The sequence below is a fragment of the Hoplias malabaricus genome, chromosome 13, assembly GCF_029633855.1.
Source record: "Hoplias malabaricus isolate fHopMal1 chromosome 13, fHopMal1.hap1, whole genome shotgun sequence".
NCBI lineage: Eukaryota > Metazoa > Chordata > Actinopteri > Characiformes > Erythrinidae > Hoplias > Hoplias malabaricus.
In genome coordinates this window covers 7,573,268-7,594,086 of record NC_089812.1, presented here as the reverse complement: position 1 = coordinate 7,594,086, position 20,819 = coordinate 7,573,268, and the positions used below count along the sequence as shown (strand labels likewise).

Here is a 20,819-nt window from a genome sequence, read left to right as displayed (position 1 = left end):
CAGGCGCCGGCCTCTTACTAGTACCCAGAATTCATAAGACTTCAGCGGGGGGGAAAGCCTTCTCCTACAAAGCCCCTCAGCTATGGAACAATCTTCCAGCCAGTGTTCGGGACGCAGACACAGTCACTATGTTTAAGTCTAGGCTCAAAACACACTTGTTCAGTTTAGCCTTTGGCAACTAACCTCTGTCTAGTTTAAGGTTGTCGTTTCAGGAACTCATGGACATGGGGAATCAGGGTAAACCCGGATGATGTGCTCACAATTTCTCTTGTTTGGAGCGGAAGGATGTCTTTGCCCGAGTTCCTTCTGGTTTCCCTCCTCCCAGTCTGTTACAGTCAGATCCGTCACTACACTAATGAAAATATTCACATGCTCTTATTCTCAGCTGCACTCAATTAAACTAACTGCTTCCCTTTACTGTTTTCTGAGAAAATGGTGGCCCACTGATGGAAGATTGTTTGCTGGATTCTCCTGCAGCCCAGACCAGACCAGACCAGCTGCTCACCTTATTATTATTATTATTATTATGTAGCATAATGACACTTCATTGGTGATCATTTAAAATTCAATCTATAGTTTGATCAGAGGAGGATGGGTCCACTTTGTGAGTTTTGGTTCCTCCCAAGGTTTCTTCCTCCAGCCTCGAGGGAGTTTTTCCTTGCCACTGTTGCCTTCGGCTTGCTCGCATTGGGCTTTGATTTAAATGTTCTGTTCTGAAACTGCGAAGCTGCTTTGTGACATCATCAGTTGTAAAAGGCGCTATACAAATAAAATTGATTTGATTTGATTTGACTCTCGCCTCAGATCCAAACAAATCCACAACTGTGTGTAATCCTCTTAAGACCATGTTCACACTTTTAATCCAATACACTTTTTTTTGTAAAATTCAGAAGATACTTCCTCACCATTTGCTAGCTCTCTGGTCTGTTTGTGCACTGGAGAAATAGTTTGTTTTTATACGAAGCCCCAAATCCATTAATGGCAACAAACTAAGTGTCTCTGACCAAAAAGGCTCAGAAGTTTATATCCTCCATTGCCCACTCCACTGTGGCCAAGACACAGCATCTGGAGGCATTTGGAAGGTGGAAAATATAACAAGCTACAGTTGGCTACATACTCAAACATACTATTCCACCTTAAAGGAGTTTCTGAATAAAAACACACAGTAAGCAAAATTTGTTCTGCTGTGACAACAGTAGCTCTCCAGAATTGTCTACATTTTCTTTCACTCTGAGGACAGAGTCAACACTGTGGGTCTGAAAGGATGTGGAGCTGTCAGGAAGCTCTAACTGAGGACAGGAAATAGACACACAAGATGATCATTTCCAAATCAAACAAAGAACCTGCTGGTGTTCTCAGAAACATCAATTGTCTGAATCCGAGAATTGTACTGCATTCACTGAATGAACCAGTTTATACTCCATAGAGTGGGTCCCTCACACAGGGGTGGGCATGTTTATATTAACTGTAGTGCAGAGTCTGATATATTCAGGTCACTAGGTGTCAGTATAACGTCTGTGTCGTACGGTGAAGGAGAATCACTGGAGGAAATGGCTGCTCCTTTAAAGAATGGTGTCAGAGCAGAGGATGTGGAGAAGTGGGCGGGGCTATTTGGAGGGGGTCTTCAGAGTGAGAGACTTATGCAAAGTCAGAGTCCTTTACAGGCTTTTTATTCCCAGTCTCCACTCAGTCTTTATGCTGGATCAACACCACTCAGTGACCTGGAGAATGGACGTGAAGATCTTCTGGAGCTTTCTGTTCATGTCCCTCGCTACAAGTAAGATCCTGCTGATGCTCTACTGGATGTTATTGTTTTCAGCGCCAAGAACAGGTCATTTAAGGTGGACAGAACAACAAGTCAATACAAGGACATTGTGTAACATTTGTGTCGACACATCATGACGTTTTGGTGCGGCCTAAACAACAAATGACATGTTCTAGTTCTGTAAAGTAACTGGACAGTGAGAAACACAGGGACGTTCTGTTGCTTTATTAATTGATGTGTTGTTTCTTTTAGAGTGTTGGGGTCAAACGCTGATCCAGTCTGAAGCAGCGGTCATTTCTCCTGGAGGGTCTCATAAACTGACCTGTACAGCATCTGGAATAGACTTTGATGGCTACTGGATGGGCTGGATTAGACAGGCTCCTGGAAAAGGCTTAGAATGGGTCGCAAATATTAGAGGTGACAGTGCAGAGAAGTACTACTCTCAATCTGTCCAAGGAAGATTCACCATCTCCAGAGACAACAGTAAAGACCAGCTGTATCTGGAGATGCCAAGTGTGAAGGACACTGACACGGCGGTGTATTACTGTGCTCGAGACTCACACTGACACAAGAGCTTACAGCACTGTACAAGAACCCCTGCAGTGTGGAGGATGAAGGAGATGTAGTTTGTTCCATTTCTGTGTCTCTAATTAATAAAACTGTCATTTCAATTTTTCAGCAACTAAAACTAGCTCCATATGTTGTTGATTTATTGCTCATTTTAAAATACATACACTTCATCAGTTACAGCAGAACAAGCTACAACAGAGTCTACTAAAGAGCCTTAGACGTTGCTTCAGCATTTCTGAACTTTTTCTCAGATCTGAAGTGAGACTGGAGCTGGATTTTCTCCTCTCTCTCAGAGTGTAAACCCTTAAGTGTTGTTTATCTGTTGGGAACAGATTTTGGTGAGACACCTGATCTCGTTCAGTTGTTATGAGCCCCATTTTCTCTTTGTGTTGAACACTGCACATTTTACTGGACATTAAATAAGTAACAGGTGAGCGGTGGTGTTTTCTCAGTGCTGTAGAAGTGCAGTGTGTAATTTTTAATCTTGTTATCTCTTTGTTTGTCTGATTTGTGTAAATGAATCTTATCATTTTTCTTGCACTTCTGTGAGACACTGAACCTGATGATACTGGGAAATGTTTTGTGTTCATAAACATTTCACACCCTCCATTTTACCTCTCCTTGGTGAAATAACACAGACAGAGATGAAGCGCTCAATCTCAGCCTCTAGGAGGCAGCTGTGCTTTACTGTCAAAGATTCCCTTAAAACTCATTCAGTTCAAACTGTCCTTAAACTCTGCCACTGGAGATGGAGTATTTCTGTGAATAATAACTGTTTAATAACGGCACAAAAACAGTTAAAACCACAAAAACAAATTATGGGATTGTGGAAGATGTTTGGTCTCATGCACAGAGTGTGTAACTCACATGTACCACTTGGAACTGAGACAGCTTTAGGGTTGTGTTAGGTTTAATATTAGCATTTCACAATCCAACCATTGGTTAACACCCCCCCCCCCCAGTCACATGATGTCACAGAGCAGGAAGGCTGAAGAGTAGCATCACCTTACTCCAACACGTGGTGCTTCACTCCTTTTTCAGACTGCCGCTAACAACGTCACTGAGGCTCAACACACTTGAAGGTGAACATTGCCTGACAACTTAGTTACATCAGCTAATGGATATATTTTAGAGGGTGGGGCATGCAAATTGAATCTTTGCTCTATAAACACAGGCACCCACTGCATTTTTCTCACCAGGATTTGACTTTTCAGGAACAGCCATGAGCCCGAGACACATGTTCCAGCTGATTTCCACATTAATGACTATAATCAGTGAGTAGACTCAGCTGTGGATCTGTTACTGATGTCCTGTGTGTGTTTACAGCAGACGGCTGTGTGTTTGTGTTTAAACTGAATTGATGAGCTGAGTGTATTTTGACAGGTTGTGGATGTCAGACACTGACCGAGTCCGAGCCAGCAATCATTAAACCTGGAAACTCTCATACACTCACCTGCACCTTCTCTGAGATTAGTGTTGGTGATGCAGATAAATCCTGGATTAGACAGGCTCCTGGAAAAGGCTTAGAATGGATCTCTCACATTTCTGCTCCAAGTGGTGGCACTAAACTATTCTCTGAGTCTGTTAAGGGAAGATTCACCATCTCCAGAGACAACAGTAAAGACCAGCAGTATCTGGAGATGACGAGTGTGAAGGACACTGACACGGCGGTGTATTACTGTGCTCGAGTCCCACACTGACACAAGAGCTTACAGCACTGTACAAGAACCCCTGCAGTGTGGAGGATGAAGGAGATGTAGTTTGTTCCATTTCTGTGTCTCTAATTAATAAAACTGTCATTTCAATTTTTCAGCAACTAAAACTAGCTCCATATGTTGTTGATTTATTGCTCATTTTAAAATACATACACTTCATCAGTTACAGCAGAACAAGCTACAACAGAGTCTACTAAAGAGCCTTAGACGTTGCTTCAGCATTTCTGAACTTTTTCTCAGATCTGAAGTGAGACTGGAGCTGGATTTTCTCCTCTCTCTCAGTGTGTAAACCCTTAAGTGTTGTTTATCTGTTGGGAACAGATTTTGGTGAGACACCTGATCTCGTTCAGTTGTTATGAGCCCCATTTTCTCTTTGTGTTGAACACTGCACATTTTACTGGACATTAAATAAGTAACAGGTGAGCGGTGGTGTTTTCTCAGTGCTGTAGAAGTGCAGTGTGTAATTTTTAATCTTGTTATCTCTTTGTTTGTCTGATTTGTGTAAATGAATCTTATCATTTTTCTTGCACTTCTGTGAGACACTGAACCTGATGATACTGGGAAATGTTTTGTGTTCATAAACATTTCACACCCTCCATTTTACCTCTCCTTGGTGAAATAACACAGACAGAGATGAAGCGCTCAATCTCAGCCTCTAGGAGGCAGCTGTGCTTTACTGTCAAAGATTCCCTTAAAACTCATTCAGTTCAAACTGTCCTTAAACTCTGCCACTGGAGATGGAGTATTTCTGTGAATAATAACTGTTTAATAACGGCACAAAAACAGTTAAAACCACAAAAACAAATTATGGGATTGTGGAAGATGTTTGGTCTCATGCACAGAGTGTGTAACTCACATGTACCACTTGGAACTGAGACAGCTTTAGGGTTGTGTTAGGTTTAATATTAGCATTTCACAATCCAACCATTGGTTAACACCCCCCCCCCCCAGTCACATGATGTCACAGAGCAGGAAGGCTGAAGAGTAGCATCACCTTACTCCAACACGTGGTGCTTCACTCCTTTTTCAGACTGCCGCTAACAACGTCACTGAGGCTCAACACACTTGAAGGTGAACATTGCCTGACAACTTAGTTACATCAGCTAATGGATATATTTTAGAGGGTGGGGCATGCAAATTGAATCTTTGCTCTATAAACACAGGCACCCACTGCATTTTTCTCACCAGGATTTGACTTTTCAGGAACAGCCATGAGCCCGAGACACATGTTCCAGCTGATTTCCACATTAATGACTATAATCAGTGAGTAGACTCAGCTGTGGATCTGTTACTGATGTCCTGTGTGTGTTTACAGCAGACGGCTGTGTGTTTGTGTTTAAACTGAATTGATGAGCTGAGTGTATTTTGACAGGTTGTGGATGTCAGACACTGACCGAGTCCGAGCCAGCAATCATTAAACCTGGAAACTCTCATACACTCACCTGCACCTTCTCTGAGATTAGTGTTGGTGATGCAGATAAATCCTGGATTAGACAGGCTCCTGGAAAAGGCTTAGAATGGATCTCTCACATTTCTGCTCCAAGTGGTGGCACTAAACTATTCTCTGAGTCTGTTAAGGGAAGATTCACCATCTCCAGAGACAACAGTAAGATGCAGGTGTATCTGCAGATGAACCAACTGAAGACTGAAGACACGGCGGTTTATTACTGCGCACGTGAACCACACTGATACAAAACATTACAGCACTGTACAAACACATACCTCACTTACAGAGTCCAGAGCTCCACACACACCTCATACACATGATTTACAGCTCCCTCATGAACCAGAATGTCCTCATTGATGAAAACAGACTCCTAACCATCATGCAGTGTAAATACTTTTGAGTAAATACATACAGTTCAGGAACATAGTGCTGATTATTCCACAGTGATATTCAGGTGTGAGACATTAACACAGTTCCCATAATCAGAACTGTGCCTCTAAGCTTGATTTCTGGATGAAAAAAGAATGGGGTTTTTAGAAACACCACTATCACACCCTGTTGTTAAAACTGGATCAGTATCTGATGTGTTTGTGATGTCACTGTTCTGAATTAAGAAGTGAAAGTGTGAACATCACTCTGTCCATGCTACAAGTGAGATAACACTGCTGTGAACTGAAATGACATTGGAGGAAAGGAAGTCCTAATATGGGCATGACTCTGCTACAGAATGAAGCGCCACTTAATTGGTCTATGAGTGGACCAATAAAAATTCTTTCAATGGAATAAAATCTGTTTCAATTAAATCACACAAAACATACTTCTTTCTCCTGTAAAGTCACCATTTTGGAGATACAAGGATGTTGTCCTTCAGCAGACATGGGTTTGTTAGTATCAGTGCTGATTATACCACATTAGAGCTTTACAATGTTTCTGTAAAATCATTACAAATGGGTTCTGTTATCTAGAACCCCTCTCATTAAAACCAGCTTAATTTCTAGTCTTTCAGACATTTAACTTCACATTACCACTGTCTGAGCAAAATTTTATATCTCCATTAATGCTGTTTTAAATTGTATGATGTAGTTTGTAAACACCAGCTTCCCTTGACATTATGTGAGTGTCACAGTGACCAGGTCAATAGGTTCGTTCTAAAAGTGCTTGGCACGACACATTTCTCCATTGACTCACATTGAAAGTTGATCATGTTTTTCTCCTGAAAAGTAGCCATTTTGGAGAGAGGAGATTGTCGTCTCAGAGCAGCGATATGCAAATCACCCCTGACTCTCCTCATAAGAGCAGTGTGTCTCTGCAGCAGCGGCCATCCTCTAAACACAGTACAAACATGTTGTGTTCAGTTTCTCTGCTGCTGCTGACCGCTGCCTCGTGTGAGTCTTTCAGCCCCACTTCACTTTGTCTGATTCATTGCTTCAAACATAATCAGATCTTTCTTCTTCTGCTCTTTCCACAGGTGTGTTCTGTGCTACTGAGATGATCCAGCCGGACTCAGTGGTCATCAGACCAGCAGAGACTCTGACCATCAACTGTAAAATTACTGGAGTTTCTATTACTGATGGCAGCAGCTATTATGCAATACATTGGATCTGACAACCTGCAGGAAAAGCTTTAGAATGGATCAACCGCATTAATTATGCTGGAGGCATAGATGCTAAAGATTCACTGCAAACAAGTTCACCGTCTCTCGAGACACGTCCAGCAACACAGTAACTCTCCAAGGAAAGAATCTGGAGCCTGGAGACACAGCTGTGTATTACTGCGCACGAGAGTCACACTGATACACAAAGGCCACAGTGCTGTACAATAGCTACTCACTTACACTCCACACCATGATGAAGTGTGAACAAGCAGAAACCAAACATTTTCACAGAAAATAACAAAAGTCTCAACAGCTCAAAATGTCATCAAATATAATCCACAGGTCAGAAAAAGAACATCAAACATTGAAGAGGAATTGGGACATAAATGTTCTGTCTTTGAGGGAGAGAAGAAAAGCCCAACTCTCGGCTCAGATCCAAACTAATCAACAACTCTGTAATCTTTTCATGACCATGTTCACAATTTTAATCCAATACACATTTTATACAATTCAGAAGATGTTTCCTCACCATGTGCCAGCTCTCTGATCTGTTTGGGTGCTGGAAAGGGGTTTGTTGTTTATGCCCTGGCTCCATAAAATAGTAACAGACTGTCCAAAATGGCTCAGAAATTTATTCCCTGCGTTGCCTGTGGCATCTGGAAGCGTTTGGAGGGTGGAGAAACCTCAGATTTATAAAAAGTGTGAAATGAACTGAGAATGTTGCACTTTTCCTACTCCACAGGTGTGTAATATTGGTTTGTTCTTGCTGTTACAGTTACATTACTTAAGGTGGAACCTGCTCCAAATTTGGGAGACCACTGTCACGCCTTCGCCCCGTCATGTCTGTTGTCCCCGGTCATGTGCTCTTTTTAGCACATGGCTATGTTTTGTTTATGTCCTTGTCTCCGTCCTCGTCCCGCCTCCTCGTCCGTGTCATGTGTTAACCCGTCCTCCTTGTTATCTGTATCAGGTGCGTCTCGTCAGTGTCTTGTATTTAAGTCCCCTTCCTGCACTTCCTGTTGGTTGGTCATTGTTCCGTGTACAATGTCAAGTCTGTCGTGTTCTTTAGTCTCTCCGTTATTAGTTTCCACGTTGTCGCTGTACTTCCTCTGTCGTTTCGTTCTTTCGTCTGTCTGTCCCGTTAGTCCTGTTTAACTCCCCGTGTCCCGTTTATCCTGCCTGGATCCCCGTTTCTTGTCTTTTGTTTAAGGTCTCTTTGTTTTGTTATTATTTGTTATTAAAGTGTATCTGTGCTTTAGCGAATGCGTCCGCCCTCAGTCAGTCCGTCCCTCGTTCCTGACAACCACTAACTTCATGAAAGTAAACACATACAGACAGTGCTACAAAACAACACAACTCTAATTACAAATTAGTTTCTGTGGTCATTCAAAAGTTAATAAAGATTTACAGACAAGTTAAACTTCTAAACATGAACAAGCTAGAGTTGGCTTTTTCTGCAAACATGCCATTCCACCTTAAATGATGCAGCTCTTCTGAATGAACACACACAATAGGCAGAGATTGTTTTGCTGTGAGAACAGTAGTTCTCCACAAATGTCTACAGTCTTTCACAGTGAAGAGTAAGTCAACACTATGGGTCTGAAAGGATATGGAGCTGTCAGAAAGCTCTTACCGAGAAAAGGAAATAGAGACAAATGATGATCATTTCCAAATCAAACAATGAAGCTGCTTGTGATCTCAGAAACATCAGTTGCCTGAATCCAAGAACTATCCTGAACGCATGTGTCGTACGACGAAGGAGAATCACTGGAGGAAATGGCTGCTCCTTTAAAGAATGCTATCAGACCAAAGGATGTGGAGAGGTGAGCGGGGCTATTTGGAGGAGGTCTTCAGAGTGAGAGACCTATGCAAAGTCAAACTCCTTTACAGGCTTTTTATTCCCAGTCTCCACTCAGTCTTTATGCTGGATCAACACCACTCAGTGACCTGGAGAATGGACGTGAAGACCTTCTGGAGCTTTCTGTTCATGTCCCTCGCTACAAGTAAGATCCTGCTGCTTCTCTACTGGATGTTATTGTTGTCAGCTCCAAGAACAGGTCATTTAAGGTGGACAGAAAAAAACTTCAATACAAGGACATTGTGTATCATTTGTATCGACACGTCATGAAGTTTCAGTGCGGTCTAAACAACAAATGACATGTTCTAGTTCTGTAAAGTAACTGGACGGTGAGAAACACAGGGACGTTCTGTTGCTTTATTAATTGACGTGTTGTTTCTTTTAGAGTGTTGGGGTCAAACGCTGATCCTGTCTGAAGCAGCGGTCATTTCTCCTGGAGGGTCTCATAAACTGACCTGTACAGCATCTGGACTAGACTTTGATGGCTACTGCATGAACTGGATTAGACAGGCTCCTGGAAAAGGCTTAGAATGGGTGGCATATATTTCAGATGGTGGTGGTAGCAAGTACTACTCTCAATCTGTCCAAGGAAGATTCACCATCTCCAGAGACAACAGTAAAGACCAGCAGTATCTGGAGATGACGAGTGTGAAGGACACTGACACGGCGGTGTATTACTGTGCTCGAGTCCCACACTGACACAAGAGCTTACAGCGCTGTACAAGAACCCCTGCAGTGTGGAGGATGAAGGAGATGTAGTTTCCTTCACTTCTGTGTCTCTAATTAATAACACTCTGGCATTTCAATGTTTCAGCGTCTAAATCTAACCCAGTTGTTGACATATTGTTCATTTTAAAATACATACACTTCATCAGTTACAGCAGAACAAGCTACAACAGAGTCTACTAAAGAGTCTTAGATGTTGCTTCAGCATTTCTGAACTTTTTCTCAGATCTGAAGTGAGACTGGATCTGGATTTTCTCCTCTCTCTCAGAGTGTAAAGCCTTAAGTGTTGTTTGTCTGTTGGGAACGGTTTTTGGTGAGACACCTGATCTTGTTCAGTTGTTATGAGCCCCATTTTCTCTTTCTGTCTTGAACACTGCACTTTTTACTGGACATTAAGTAAGTAACAGGTGAGTGGTGGTGTTTTCTCAGTGCTGTAAAGGTGCAGTGTGTAATTTTGAATCTTGTTATATATTTGTTTGTGTGGTTTGTGTAAATGAATCTTATCATTTTTCATGCACTTCTATGAGCCACTGAACTTGATGATACTGGGAAGAGCTTTGTATTTACAAATATTTCTCACCCTCCATTTTACCTCTCCCTGGTGAAATAAAACACAGAGTTTCAGGCAGAAGTGAAGTGCTCAGTATCAGCCTCTAGGGGGCAGCTGTGCTTTACTGTAAATGTTCACATTTAAAACCATTCAGTTCAGATACTTAAACTCTACCTCTGGAGATGGAGGACGTGTCTATGGAGGAATAACTGTTTTAATAGAGGCACAAAAACAGTATAAACCACAAAAACAAATTATGGGATGGTGGAAGTCGTCCAGATGTGGTGTGGCCTAACGTCCACAGTGTGTAACAAACATTTACCAACATGTACCAATTAATCAGTTTCAGCTTTTTGTGCCATGAAAGTGTGAACTGCACACACTGTTACTGAAAATACCCGTCTGATATAGGGTTAGTTTTAGCTTTGTTAAATCCACCTAGAACATCTGGAACATCACTCATTAAAACTAGCTTTCAGCCTTTTAATTTCACATCACCACTGTCTGAGCAAAACCTTCTATCTCCATTATTGCTATTATTAATTGTATCATGACATTTGTAAACACCAGCTTCCCTTGACGTTATGTGAGTGTCACAGTGACCAGGTCAATAGGTTTGTTCTAAAAGTGCTTGGAATGACACATTTCTCCATTGACTCACATTGAAAGTTGATCATGTTTTTCTCCTAAAAAGTAACCATTTTGGAGAGAGGAGGTTGTCATCTCAGAGCAGTGATATGCAAATCAGCCCTGACTCTCCTCATAAGAGCAGTGTGTCTCTCTGCAGCAGCGTCCATCCTCTAAACACAGCACAAACATGTTGTGCTCAGTTTCTCTGCTGCTGCTGACCGCTGCCTCGTGTGAGTCTTTCAGCTCAAGCCCCACTTCACTTCGTCTGATTCACTGCTTCAAACGTACTCAGATCTTTCTTCTTCTGCTCTTTCCACAGGTGTGTTCTGTGCTACTGAGATGATCCAGCCAGACTCAGTGGTCATCAGACCAGCAGAGACTCTGACTATCAACTGTAAAATTACTGGAGCTTCTATCACTGACAGCAGCAGTCATTATGGAACAGCTTGGATCCGACAACCTGCAGGAAAAGCTTTAGAATGGATCAATAGCATTTATTATGATGGGGATATACGTGCTTAAGATTCACTGAAAAACAAGTTCACCATCTCTCGAGACACGTCCAGCAACACAGTAACTCTCCAAGGACAGAATCTGGAGCCTGGAGACACAGCTGTGTATTACTGCGCACGAGACTCACACTGATACACAAAGACCACAGTGCTGTACAATAACTACTCACCTACACTCCACACCATGAAGAAGTGTGAACATGCAGAAACCAAACATTTTCACAGAAAATGCCAAAAGTCTCAACAGCTCAAAATGTCATCAAATATAATCCACAGCTCAGAAAAAGAACATCAAACATTGAAGAGGAATTGGGACATAAGTATTCTGTCTTTGAGGGAGAGAAGAAATACCCAATTCTCGGCTCAGATCCAAACAAATCCACAACTCTGTAATCCTTTCAAGTCCATGTTCACAATTTTAATCCAATACACATTTTATAAAATTCAGATGTTTCCTCACCATTTGCCAGCTCTCTGATCTGTTTGGGTGCTGGAAAAGGGTTTGTTGTTTATATACTGCCCTGGCTCCATAAAATATTAACAGACTGTCCAAAATGGCTTAGAAATTTATTCCCTACGTTGCCTGCTCTGTTATGGCAGAGAAACGGCATCTGGAAGGGTGGAGAATTTGGAGGGTGGAGAAACCTTAGATTTATAAAAAGCATGAAATGAACTGAGAATGTTGCACTTTTCCATAGGTGTGTAATATTGGTTTATTCTTGCTGTTACAGTTATATTACTTAATATGGAACGTGCTTCAAATTTGGGAGACAACTAACTTCATGAAAGTAAACACATACAGACAGTGCTACAAAACAAGACAACTCTAATTACAAATTAGTTTCTGTGGTAATTCAAAAGTGAATAAAGACTTACAGACAAGTTAAACTTCTAAACATGAACAAGCTACAGTTGGCTTTTTCTGCAAACATGCCATTCCACCTTAAATGATGCAGCTCTTCTGAATGAACACACACAATAGGCTGAGTTTGTTTTGCTGTGAGAACAGTAGTTCTCCACAGTTGTCTACACAGTCTTTCACTGTGAGGAGTACGTCAACACTATGGGTCTGAAAGGAAGTGGAGCTCTCAGATAGCTCTTACTGAGAAAGTGAAATTGACACAAAAGATGATTATTTCCAAATCAAGTCTTTATGCTGGATCAACACCACTCAGTGACCTGGAGAATGGATGTGAAGACCTTCTGGAGCTTTCTGTTCATGTCCCTCGCTACAAGTAAGATCCTGCTGCTTCTCTACTGGATGTTATTGTTGTCAGCTCCAAGAACAAGTCATTTAAGGTGGACAGAACAAACAGTCAATACAAGGATATTGTGTATCATTTGTATCGACACGTCATGAAGTTTTGGTGCGGTCTAAACAACAACTGACATGTTCTAGTTCTGTAAAGTAACTGGACGGTGAGAAACAGGGACGTTCTGTTGCTTTATTAATTGATGTGTTGTTTCTTTTAGAGTGTTGGGGTCAAACGCTGATCCAGTCTGAAGCAGCGGTCATTTCTCCTGGAGGGTCTCATAAACTGACCTGTACAGCATCTGGACTAGACTTTGATGGCTACTGGATGCACTGGATTAGACAGGCTCCTGGAAAAGGCTTAGAGTGGGTCGCAATTATTAAAGGTGACAGCAGTAGCAAGTACTACTCTCAATCTGTACAAGGAAGATTCACCATCTCCAGAGACAACAGTAAAGACCAGCTGTATCTGGAGATGACGAGTGTGAAGGACACTGACACGGCGGTGTATTACTGTGATCGAGACCCACACTGACACAAGAGCTTACAGCGCTGTACAAGAACCCCTGCAGTGTGGAGGATGAAGGAGATATATTGTTCGTTTTCAAAACACATACACTTCATCAGTTACAGCAGAACAAGCTACAACAGAGTCTACTAAAGAGTCTTAGATGTTGCTTCAGCATTTCTGAACTTTTTCTCAGATGTGAAGTGAGACTGGAGCTGGATTTTCTCCTCTCTCTCAGAGTGTAAAGCCTTAAGTGTTGTTTATCTGTTGGGAACAGATTTTGGTGAGACACCTGATCTTGTTCAGTTGTTATGAGCCCCATTTTCTCTTTGTGTTGAACACTGCACATTTTACTGGACATTAAGTAAGTAACAGGTGAGCGGTGGTGTTTTCTCAGTGCTGTAGAGGTGCAGTGTGTAATTTTGAATCTTGTTATATATTTGTTTGTGTGGTTTGTGTAAATGAATCTTATCATTTTTCTTGCAATTCTATGAGTCACTGAACTTGATGACACTGGGAAAAGTTTTGTGTTCATAAACATTTCACACCCTCCATTTTACCTCTCCCAGGTGAAATATCACAGACAGAGATGAAGCGCTCAGTCTCAGCCTCTAGGGGGCAGCTGTGCTTTACTGTCAAAGATCCCCTTAAAACTCATTCAGTTCAGACTGTCCTTAAACTCTACCACTGGAGATGGAGGACGTCTGTGAATAATAACTGTTTAATAATGGCACAAAACTATTAAAACCACAAAAAGAAATGATGGTATTGTGGAAGATTTTTGGTCTCATGCCCAGAGTGTGTAACTCACGTACCACTTGGAACTGAGACAGCTTGAGATTACTGAGTCACTAACTGAAACTATCCACCTGATGTAGTGTAAGGTTTAGTGTTACTGTGACCTCTATTTTTAAGTTTAGGGTTGTGTTAGGCTTAATATTAGCATTTCACAATCCAACCATTGGTTAAGACTCTCCCAGTCACATGATGTCACAGAGCAGGACGGCTGAAGAGTAGCATCACCTTACTCCAACACGTGGTGCTTCACTCCTTTTTCAGACTGCCGCTAACAACGTCACTGAGGCTCAACACAACACAGGAGAACACTGCCTGACAACTTAGTTACATCAGCTAATGGATATATTTTAGCAGGTGGGGCATGCAAATTGAATCTTTCCTCTATAAACACAGGCACCCACTGCATTTTTCTCACCAGGCTTTGACTTTTCAGGAACAGCCATGAGCCCAAGACACATGTTCCAGCTGATTTCCACATTAATGACTATAATCAGTCAGTAGACTCAGCTGTGGATCTGTTACTAATGTCCTGTGTGTGTTTACAGCAGACGGCTGTGTGTTTGTGTTTAAACTGAATTGATGAGCTGAGTGTATTTTGACAGGTTGTGGATGTCAGACACTGACCGAGTCCGAGCCAGCGGTCATTAAACCTGGAAACTCTCATACACTCACCTGCACCTTCTCTGGGATTAGTGTTGATAATGCAGATATATCCTGGATTAGACAGGCTCCTGGAAAAGGCTTAGAATGGATCTCAGTTATTTCTGCTCCAAGTGGTAGCACTAAATATTACTCTGAGTCTGTTAAGGGAAGATTCACCATCTCCAGAGACAACAGTAAGATGCAGGTGTATCTGCAGATCAACCAACTGAAGACTGAAGACACGGCGGTTTTTTACTGCGCACGAAGACCACACTGATACAAAACATTACAGCACTGTACAAAAACATACCTCACTTACAGAGTCCAGACCTCCACACACACCTCATACACATGATTTACAGCTCCCTCATGAACCAGAATGTACTCTATAATGAAAACTCCTAACCATCATGCAGTGTAAATTCTTTTGAGTAAATACATACAGTTCAGGAACATAGTGCTGATTATTCCACAGTGATATTCAGGTGTGAGACATTAACAGAGTTCCCATAATCAGAACTGTGGCTCTAAGCTTGATTTCTGGATGAAAAAAGAATGAGTTTTTTTGGAAACACCACTATCACACCCTATTGTTAAAACTGGTTCAATATCTGATGTGTTTGTGATGTCACTGTTCTGAATTATGAAGTGAAATTGTGAACATCACTCTGTCCGTGCTAAAAGTGAGATAACACTCCTGTGAACTGAAATGACATTGGAAGAAAGGAAGTCCTAATATGGGCATGATTCTACTACAGAATGAAGCACCACTTAATTGGAATATGAATGGATCAATAGAAATGCTTAAAGTTTCTTGCAATAAAAATCTAATTCCATTAAATCACACTGAACTTCCTTCTTTCTCCTGTACAGTCACCATTTGGAGATAAAAGGATTTTGTCCAGAGAGGGGTTTGTTAGTATCAATGCTGATTATACCACATTAGAGCTTTACAATGTTTCTGTAAAATCATTACAAATGGGTTCTGTTATCTAGAACTCCCCTCATTAAAACCAGCTTTAGTTCTAGTCTTTCACCCTTTTAACTTCACATCACCACGGTGTGAGCAAAACTTTATATCTCCATTATTGCTGATTTAAATTGTATGATGTAATTTGTAAACACCAGCTTCCCTTGACATTGTGTGAGTTTCACAATGGGTGACCTGAGGATTCAAACCCTTTAGGAACACTACTTTTAAACATCTGGTTTGTTCACAGATTCATTCTCACTCACAGTCCTTGCTTTATTCCCAAGGGAAGAGGTTATTCAGCATCCTACTCTCATCTGGCTTTTACAGAGTCGTTTCTGTAAATGAGGATCATAGTACACCTCAGATAAGCATGTATTTGATACTGTATGTACAGTGTTGTTTTGTGTGATTGAGGATGCAGTGTGTATTTGATCCGCTAGAGGTCAGAAACCACCTACAACTTTATACGGCTTGAAGGGTTGATTTCCTGCAGTTGTGTTTGTGAAAAACCCAGGATGAGACCAACTATGTTTTGTTGATGTGTTTCATTTCCAGTCATTCAGACTTTTTCCTTCATATGCAAATCACCCCTGACTCTCCTCATAAGAGCAGTGTGTCTCTCTGCAGCAGTGTCCATCCTCTAAACACAGCACAAACATGTTGTGTTCAGTTTCTCTGCTGCTGCTGACCGCTGCCTTGCGTGAGTCTTCAAGCCCCACTTCACTTCGTCTGATTCACTGCTTCAAACGTACTCAGATCTTTCTTCTTCTGCTCTTTCCACAGGTGTGTTCTGTGCTACTGAGATGATCCAGCCGGACTCAGTGGTCATCAGACCAGCAGAGACTCTGACCATCAACTGTAAAATTACTGGAGCTTCTATCACTGACAGCAGCAGTCATTTTGGAACAGTTTGGATCCGGCAACCTGCAGGAAAAGCTTTAGAATGGATCAACCTCATTTATTTTGATGGAGATATACGTGCTCAAGATTCACTGAAAAACAAGTTCACCGTCTCTCGAGACACGTCCAGCAACACAGTATCTCTCCAAGGAAAGAATCTGGAGCCTGGAGACACAGCTGTGTATTACTGCGCACGACAGTCACACTGATACACAAAGGGCACAGTGCTGTACAATAATTACTCACCTACACTCCACACCATGATGAAGTGTGAACAGTGCACTAGAAGTGACCAGTAGACACTAATACACCCCTACATCACACACACTGTGTTTAACTTAACGACAGTAAAAGTTTGGATGCATGTTGTATTTTACCCAGAGAACCACTGATGTCCATTATTTACAGAACCACTCTGAAAGGTTGGTTAATCGGACCCCAGTATATGTTCCAACACATGAGTTCATTTCAAATAAGCTCCAGCCCAGAGTGTCTAGTCATAGTGACTTAGGCTTCCACCGTGCATACTACAGTCTTAACTTGCATTTGAACACAGCAATAAAAATATGGTAACTGACAATGTATTAATGATAAAGCAGCGGTGTCTGAGGATTGGAATGTCACACAAACACAGTGTTTAACTGTTTAAGGACACTTTCCCTTTTCAGTAACAAAATAATGACACATCTACACTCATCAAGACCCTGCCTTTCCTGAATGTTCTTATTTCCCATAGATGTTCTTATCTGGTGACATTACCTCCAACATCCTCTGAATAACATCATTCACACAGTGCCCCTCAGCAATGTTCCAACAGCTAGTGTAAAGACTTCACAGAGAAACAGAATCTCTTACTGCAGGAAAGTCCTTATTGATGCCCTTGTTGTGCAAATAATTGTTGGACGAGCTCAACTCAGATATGGCGTAGATGTGCTGTATTTGTGACTCCTCTGGATGTCCATCCTGACTACTAGAGGGCAGCTGAGCATGACGGCCCTGACCTCACTAACTTCATGTGACTGAGTGACATTGTGAAAATGGAAATGTCAGCGACAGTGGTTTAGAGCTGAAACTCAACACTGATGAGGTCTTTCCTACTCTGAGCAGTTTGTTGATGCTGGAGATGAACAAGGCTATTAACCTTTGTCTTTCTTTTGCTGCAGGTGTGAAATGTGATGTTGATCTAGGGCAGCCCGGGTCAGTGGTCATAAAGCCAGGAGACTCTCTGACCCTCAGCTGTAAAGTGTCTGGATATTCAGTTACTGATAATAGCTACATGACTGATTGGTTTTGAAAGCCTGCAGGAAACCTCTGGAGTGGATTATCCACATCTGGGGTGGTGGGAATGCTTACCAAAAAGATTCTCTAAAAGCAGGTTCAGTATTTCTAAAGATACATCCAGCAGCACAGTGACTTTACAGAGACAGAGTGTTCTCTGTGTGTTCGCTACCCACACACATTCAAAACATCAAAGAGTCTGTACAAGAACAAAAACAGATATTGTGGACATTACTGTGTATTTACCAGTCAATAACGGTGAGAAAAGAACAAGATATTCAGCAGAAAAAGAGCAGAAACCAAACATTTTCACAGAATATTACACAGAAGTCTTAACATCCCCAAATAATTACCTGCAAACAATACTGAATATTTAAAGCTTCTGTCTTTGAGGGAGAGAAGAAAATCAAGCCCCACTCTTGCCTCAGATCCAAACAAATCCACAACTGTATGTAATCCTCTCAAGACCATGTTCACACTTTTAATCCAATACACTTTTTTTTGGTAAAATGCAGAAGATACTTCCTCACCATTTGCTAGCTCTCTGGTCTGTTTGTGCACTGGAAAATAGTTTGTTTTATACGGAGCCCCGAATCCATTAATGGCAACAAACTAAGTATCTCTGTCCAAAAAGGGTCAGAAGTTTATATCCTCCATTGTCCACTCCACTGTGGCCAAGACACAGCATATGGAGGCATTTGGAAGGTGGCAAAATAAAACAAAGCTACAGTTGGCTACTTACTCAAACATACTGTTCCACCTTAAAGGAGTTTCTGAATAAAAACACACAGCAGACAAAATTTGTTGTGCTTTGACAACAGTAGCTCTCCAGAATTGTCTACATTTTCTTTCACTCTGAGGACAGAGTTAACAATGTGGGTCTGAAAGGATGCGGAGCTGTCAGGAAGCTCTAACTAAGGACAGGAAATAGACACAAAAGGTGATCATTTCCAAATTAAACTAAGAACCTGCTGGTGTTTTCAGAAATATCAATTGTCTGAATCCAAGAATTGTACTGCATTCACTGAATGAACCAGTTTATACTCCATAGAGTGGGTCCCTCACACGGGGGTGGACATGTTTATATTAAGTGTAGTGCAGAGTCTGATATATTCAGGCCACTAGGTGTCAGTATAACGTCTGTGTTGTACAGTGAAGGAGACTCACTGGAGGAAATGGCTGCTCCTTTAAAGAATGGTGTCAGAGCAGTGGTAGAGGGTGTGGAGAAGTGGGCGGGGCTATTTGGAGGGGGTTTTCAGAGTGAGAGACCTATGCAAAGTCAGAGTCCTTTACAGACTTTTTATTCCCAGCCTCCACTCAGTCTTTATGCTGGATCAACACCACTCAGTGACCTGGAGAATGGACGTGAAGACCTTCTGGAGCTTTCTGTTCATGTCCCTCGCTACAAGTAAGATCCTGCTGCTTCTCTACTGGATGTTATTGTTGTCAGCTACAGGAACAGGTCATTTAAGGTGGACAGAAGAAAAGTCAATAAAAGGACATTGTGTATCATTTGTATCGACATATGAAGTTTTGGTGTGGTCTAAACAACAACTGACATTTTCTATTTCTATAAAGTAACTGGACGGTGAGAAACACAGGGACGTTCTGTTGCTTTATTAATTGATGTGTTGTTTTTTTTAGAGTGTTGGGGTCAAACGCTGATCCAGTCTGAAGCAGTGGTCATTTCTCCTGGAGGGTCTCATAAACTGACCTGTACAGCATCTGGACTGGACTTTGATGGCCACTGGATGAACTGGATTAGACAGGCTCCTGGAAAAGGCTTAGAATGGTTGGCAATTATTAGATATGACAGTGCAGAGCAGCACTACTCTCAATCTGTCCAAGGAAGATTCACCATCTCCAGAGACAACAGTAAAGACCAGCTGTATCTGGAGATGACAAGTGTGAAGGACACTGACATGGCGGTGTATTACTGTGCTCGAGAACCACACTGACACAAGAGCTTACAGCGCTGTACAAGAACCCCTGCAGTGTGGAGGATGAAGGAGATGTAGTTCCTTCCACTTCTGTGTCTCTAATTAATAACACTGTCGTTTCAATGTTACAGCCACTAAAGTTGACTCCATATATTGTTGATATATTGTTCATTTTAAAATACATACACTTCATCAGTTACAGCAGAACAAGCTACAACAGAGTCTACTAAAGAGCCTTAGATGTTGCTTCAGCATTTCTGAACTTTTTCTCAGATCTGAAGTGAGACTGGAGCTAGATTTTCTACTCTCTCTCAGAGTGTAAAGCCTTAAGTGCTGTTTATCTGGGGAGAAGACTTCAGTTGTTATGAGCCCCATTTTCTCGAACACCGCACTTTTTACTTGGAGCTGTAAATGTACAGTGCGTAATTTTAAATCTTTTTATGTATTTGTTTGTGTGATTTGTGTAAATTTATCTTATTATTTTCAATGATGCAGTTCAATGAGCCACAGAACAATGAAAACCACAAGTAGAAATGATGGGATACTGTAAATCACACTCACCAACATGGACCAAAAAGCCTGTTTCAGCTTTTTCTGCAGCTGAAGTGTTCAGTTCACACTCCATTAATGAAACTTCTGATGTAGAGATAGGTCTAGGGTTACTGTGATCACTAGTGTGTACTAGCTACGCATTCTGTCTGTACACTAAGCACTTTTGTGAGTCGCTCTGTATAAGAGCGTTTGCTAAATGCTGTAAATGTAAATGTAGTGTTGTGTTAAGGGTTGGGTTAAGTTTAATAAAAGCATTGCAAAATCCACCAATTGGTTAAGACTCCCCCAGTCACATGATGCCTCTGAGCAGGGAGAATGAAGAGTAGAACCACCTTGCTCCAACACACGTGATGATCCACTGCTTCTTTTCAGACTGCCGCTAGCAGCGTCATTGAGGCTCAACACACTTGAAGGAGAACACTGCCTGACAATTTAGTTACATCAGCTAACAGATGATTTTAGAGGGCGGGGCATGCAAATTAAACCTTTCCTCTATAAACACAGAGTCTCACTGCATTATTCTCACCAGGGTTTGACTTTTCAGGAACAGCCATGAGACCGAGACGCATGTTCCAGCTGATTTCCACATTAATGACTATAATCAGTGAG

The 20,819-nt window shown here is 41.7% G+C and overlaps 2 gene segments (V, D, J or C); both read left to right on the top strand.

The window, feature by feature from the left end:
* The first annotated feature begins 12,553 nt into the window (after positions 1-12,553).
* Positions 12,554-13,154, top strand: LOC136665238 (Ig heavy chain V region 6.96-like). The segment is given in 2 exon segments: positions 12,554-12,602; positions 12,841-13,154. Coding segments are annotated over 2 exon segments (363 nt in total).
* Positions 13,155-16,197: 3,043 nt separating this feature from the next.
* LOC136665237 (immunoglobulin heavy variable 2-5-like) lies at positions 16,198-16,649 on the top strand. The segment is given in 2 exon segments: positions 16,198-16,240; positions 16,324-16,649. Coding segments are annotated over 2 exon segments (369 nt in total).
* The last annotated feature ends 4,170 nt before the right edge of the window (positions 16,650-20,819 follow it).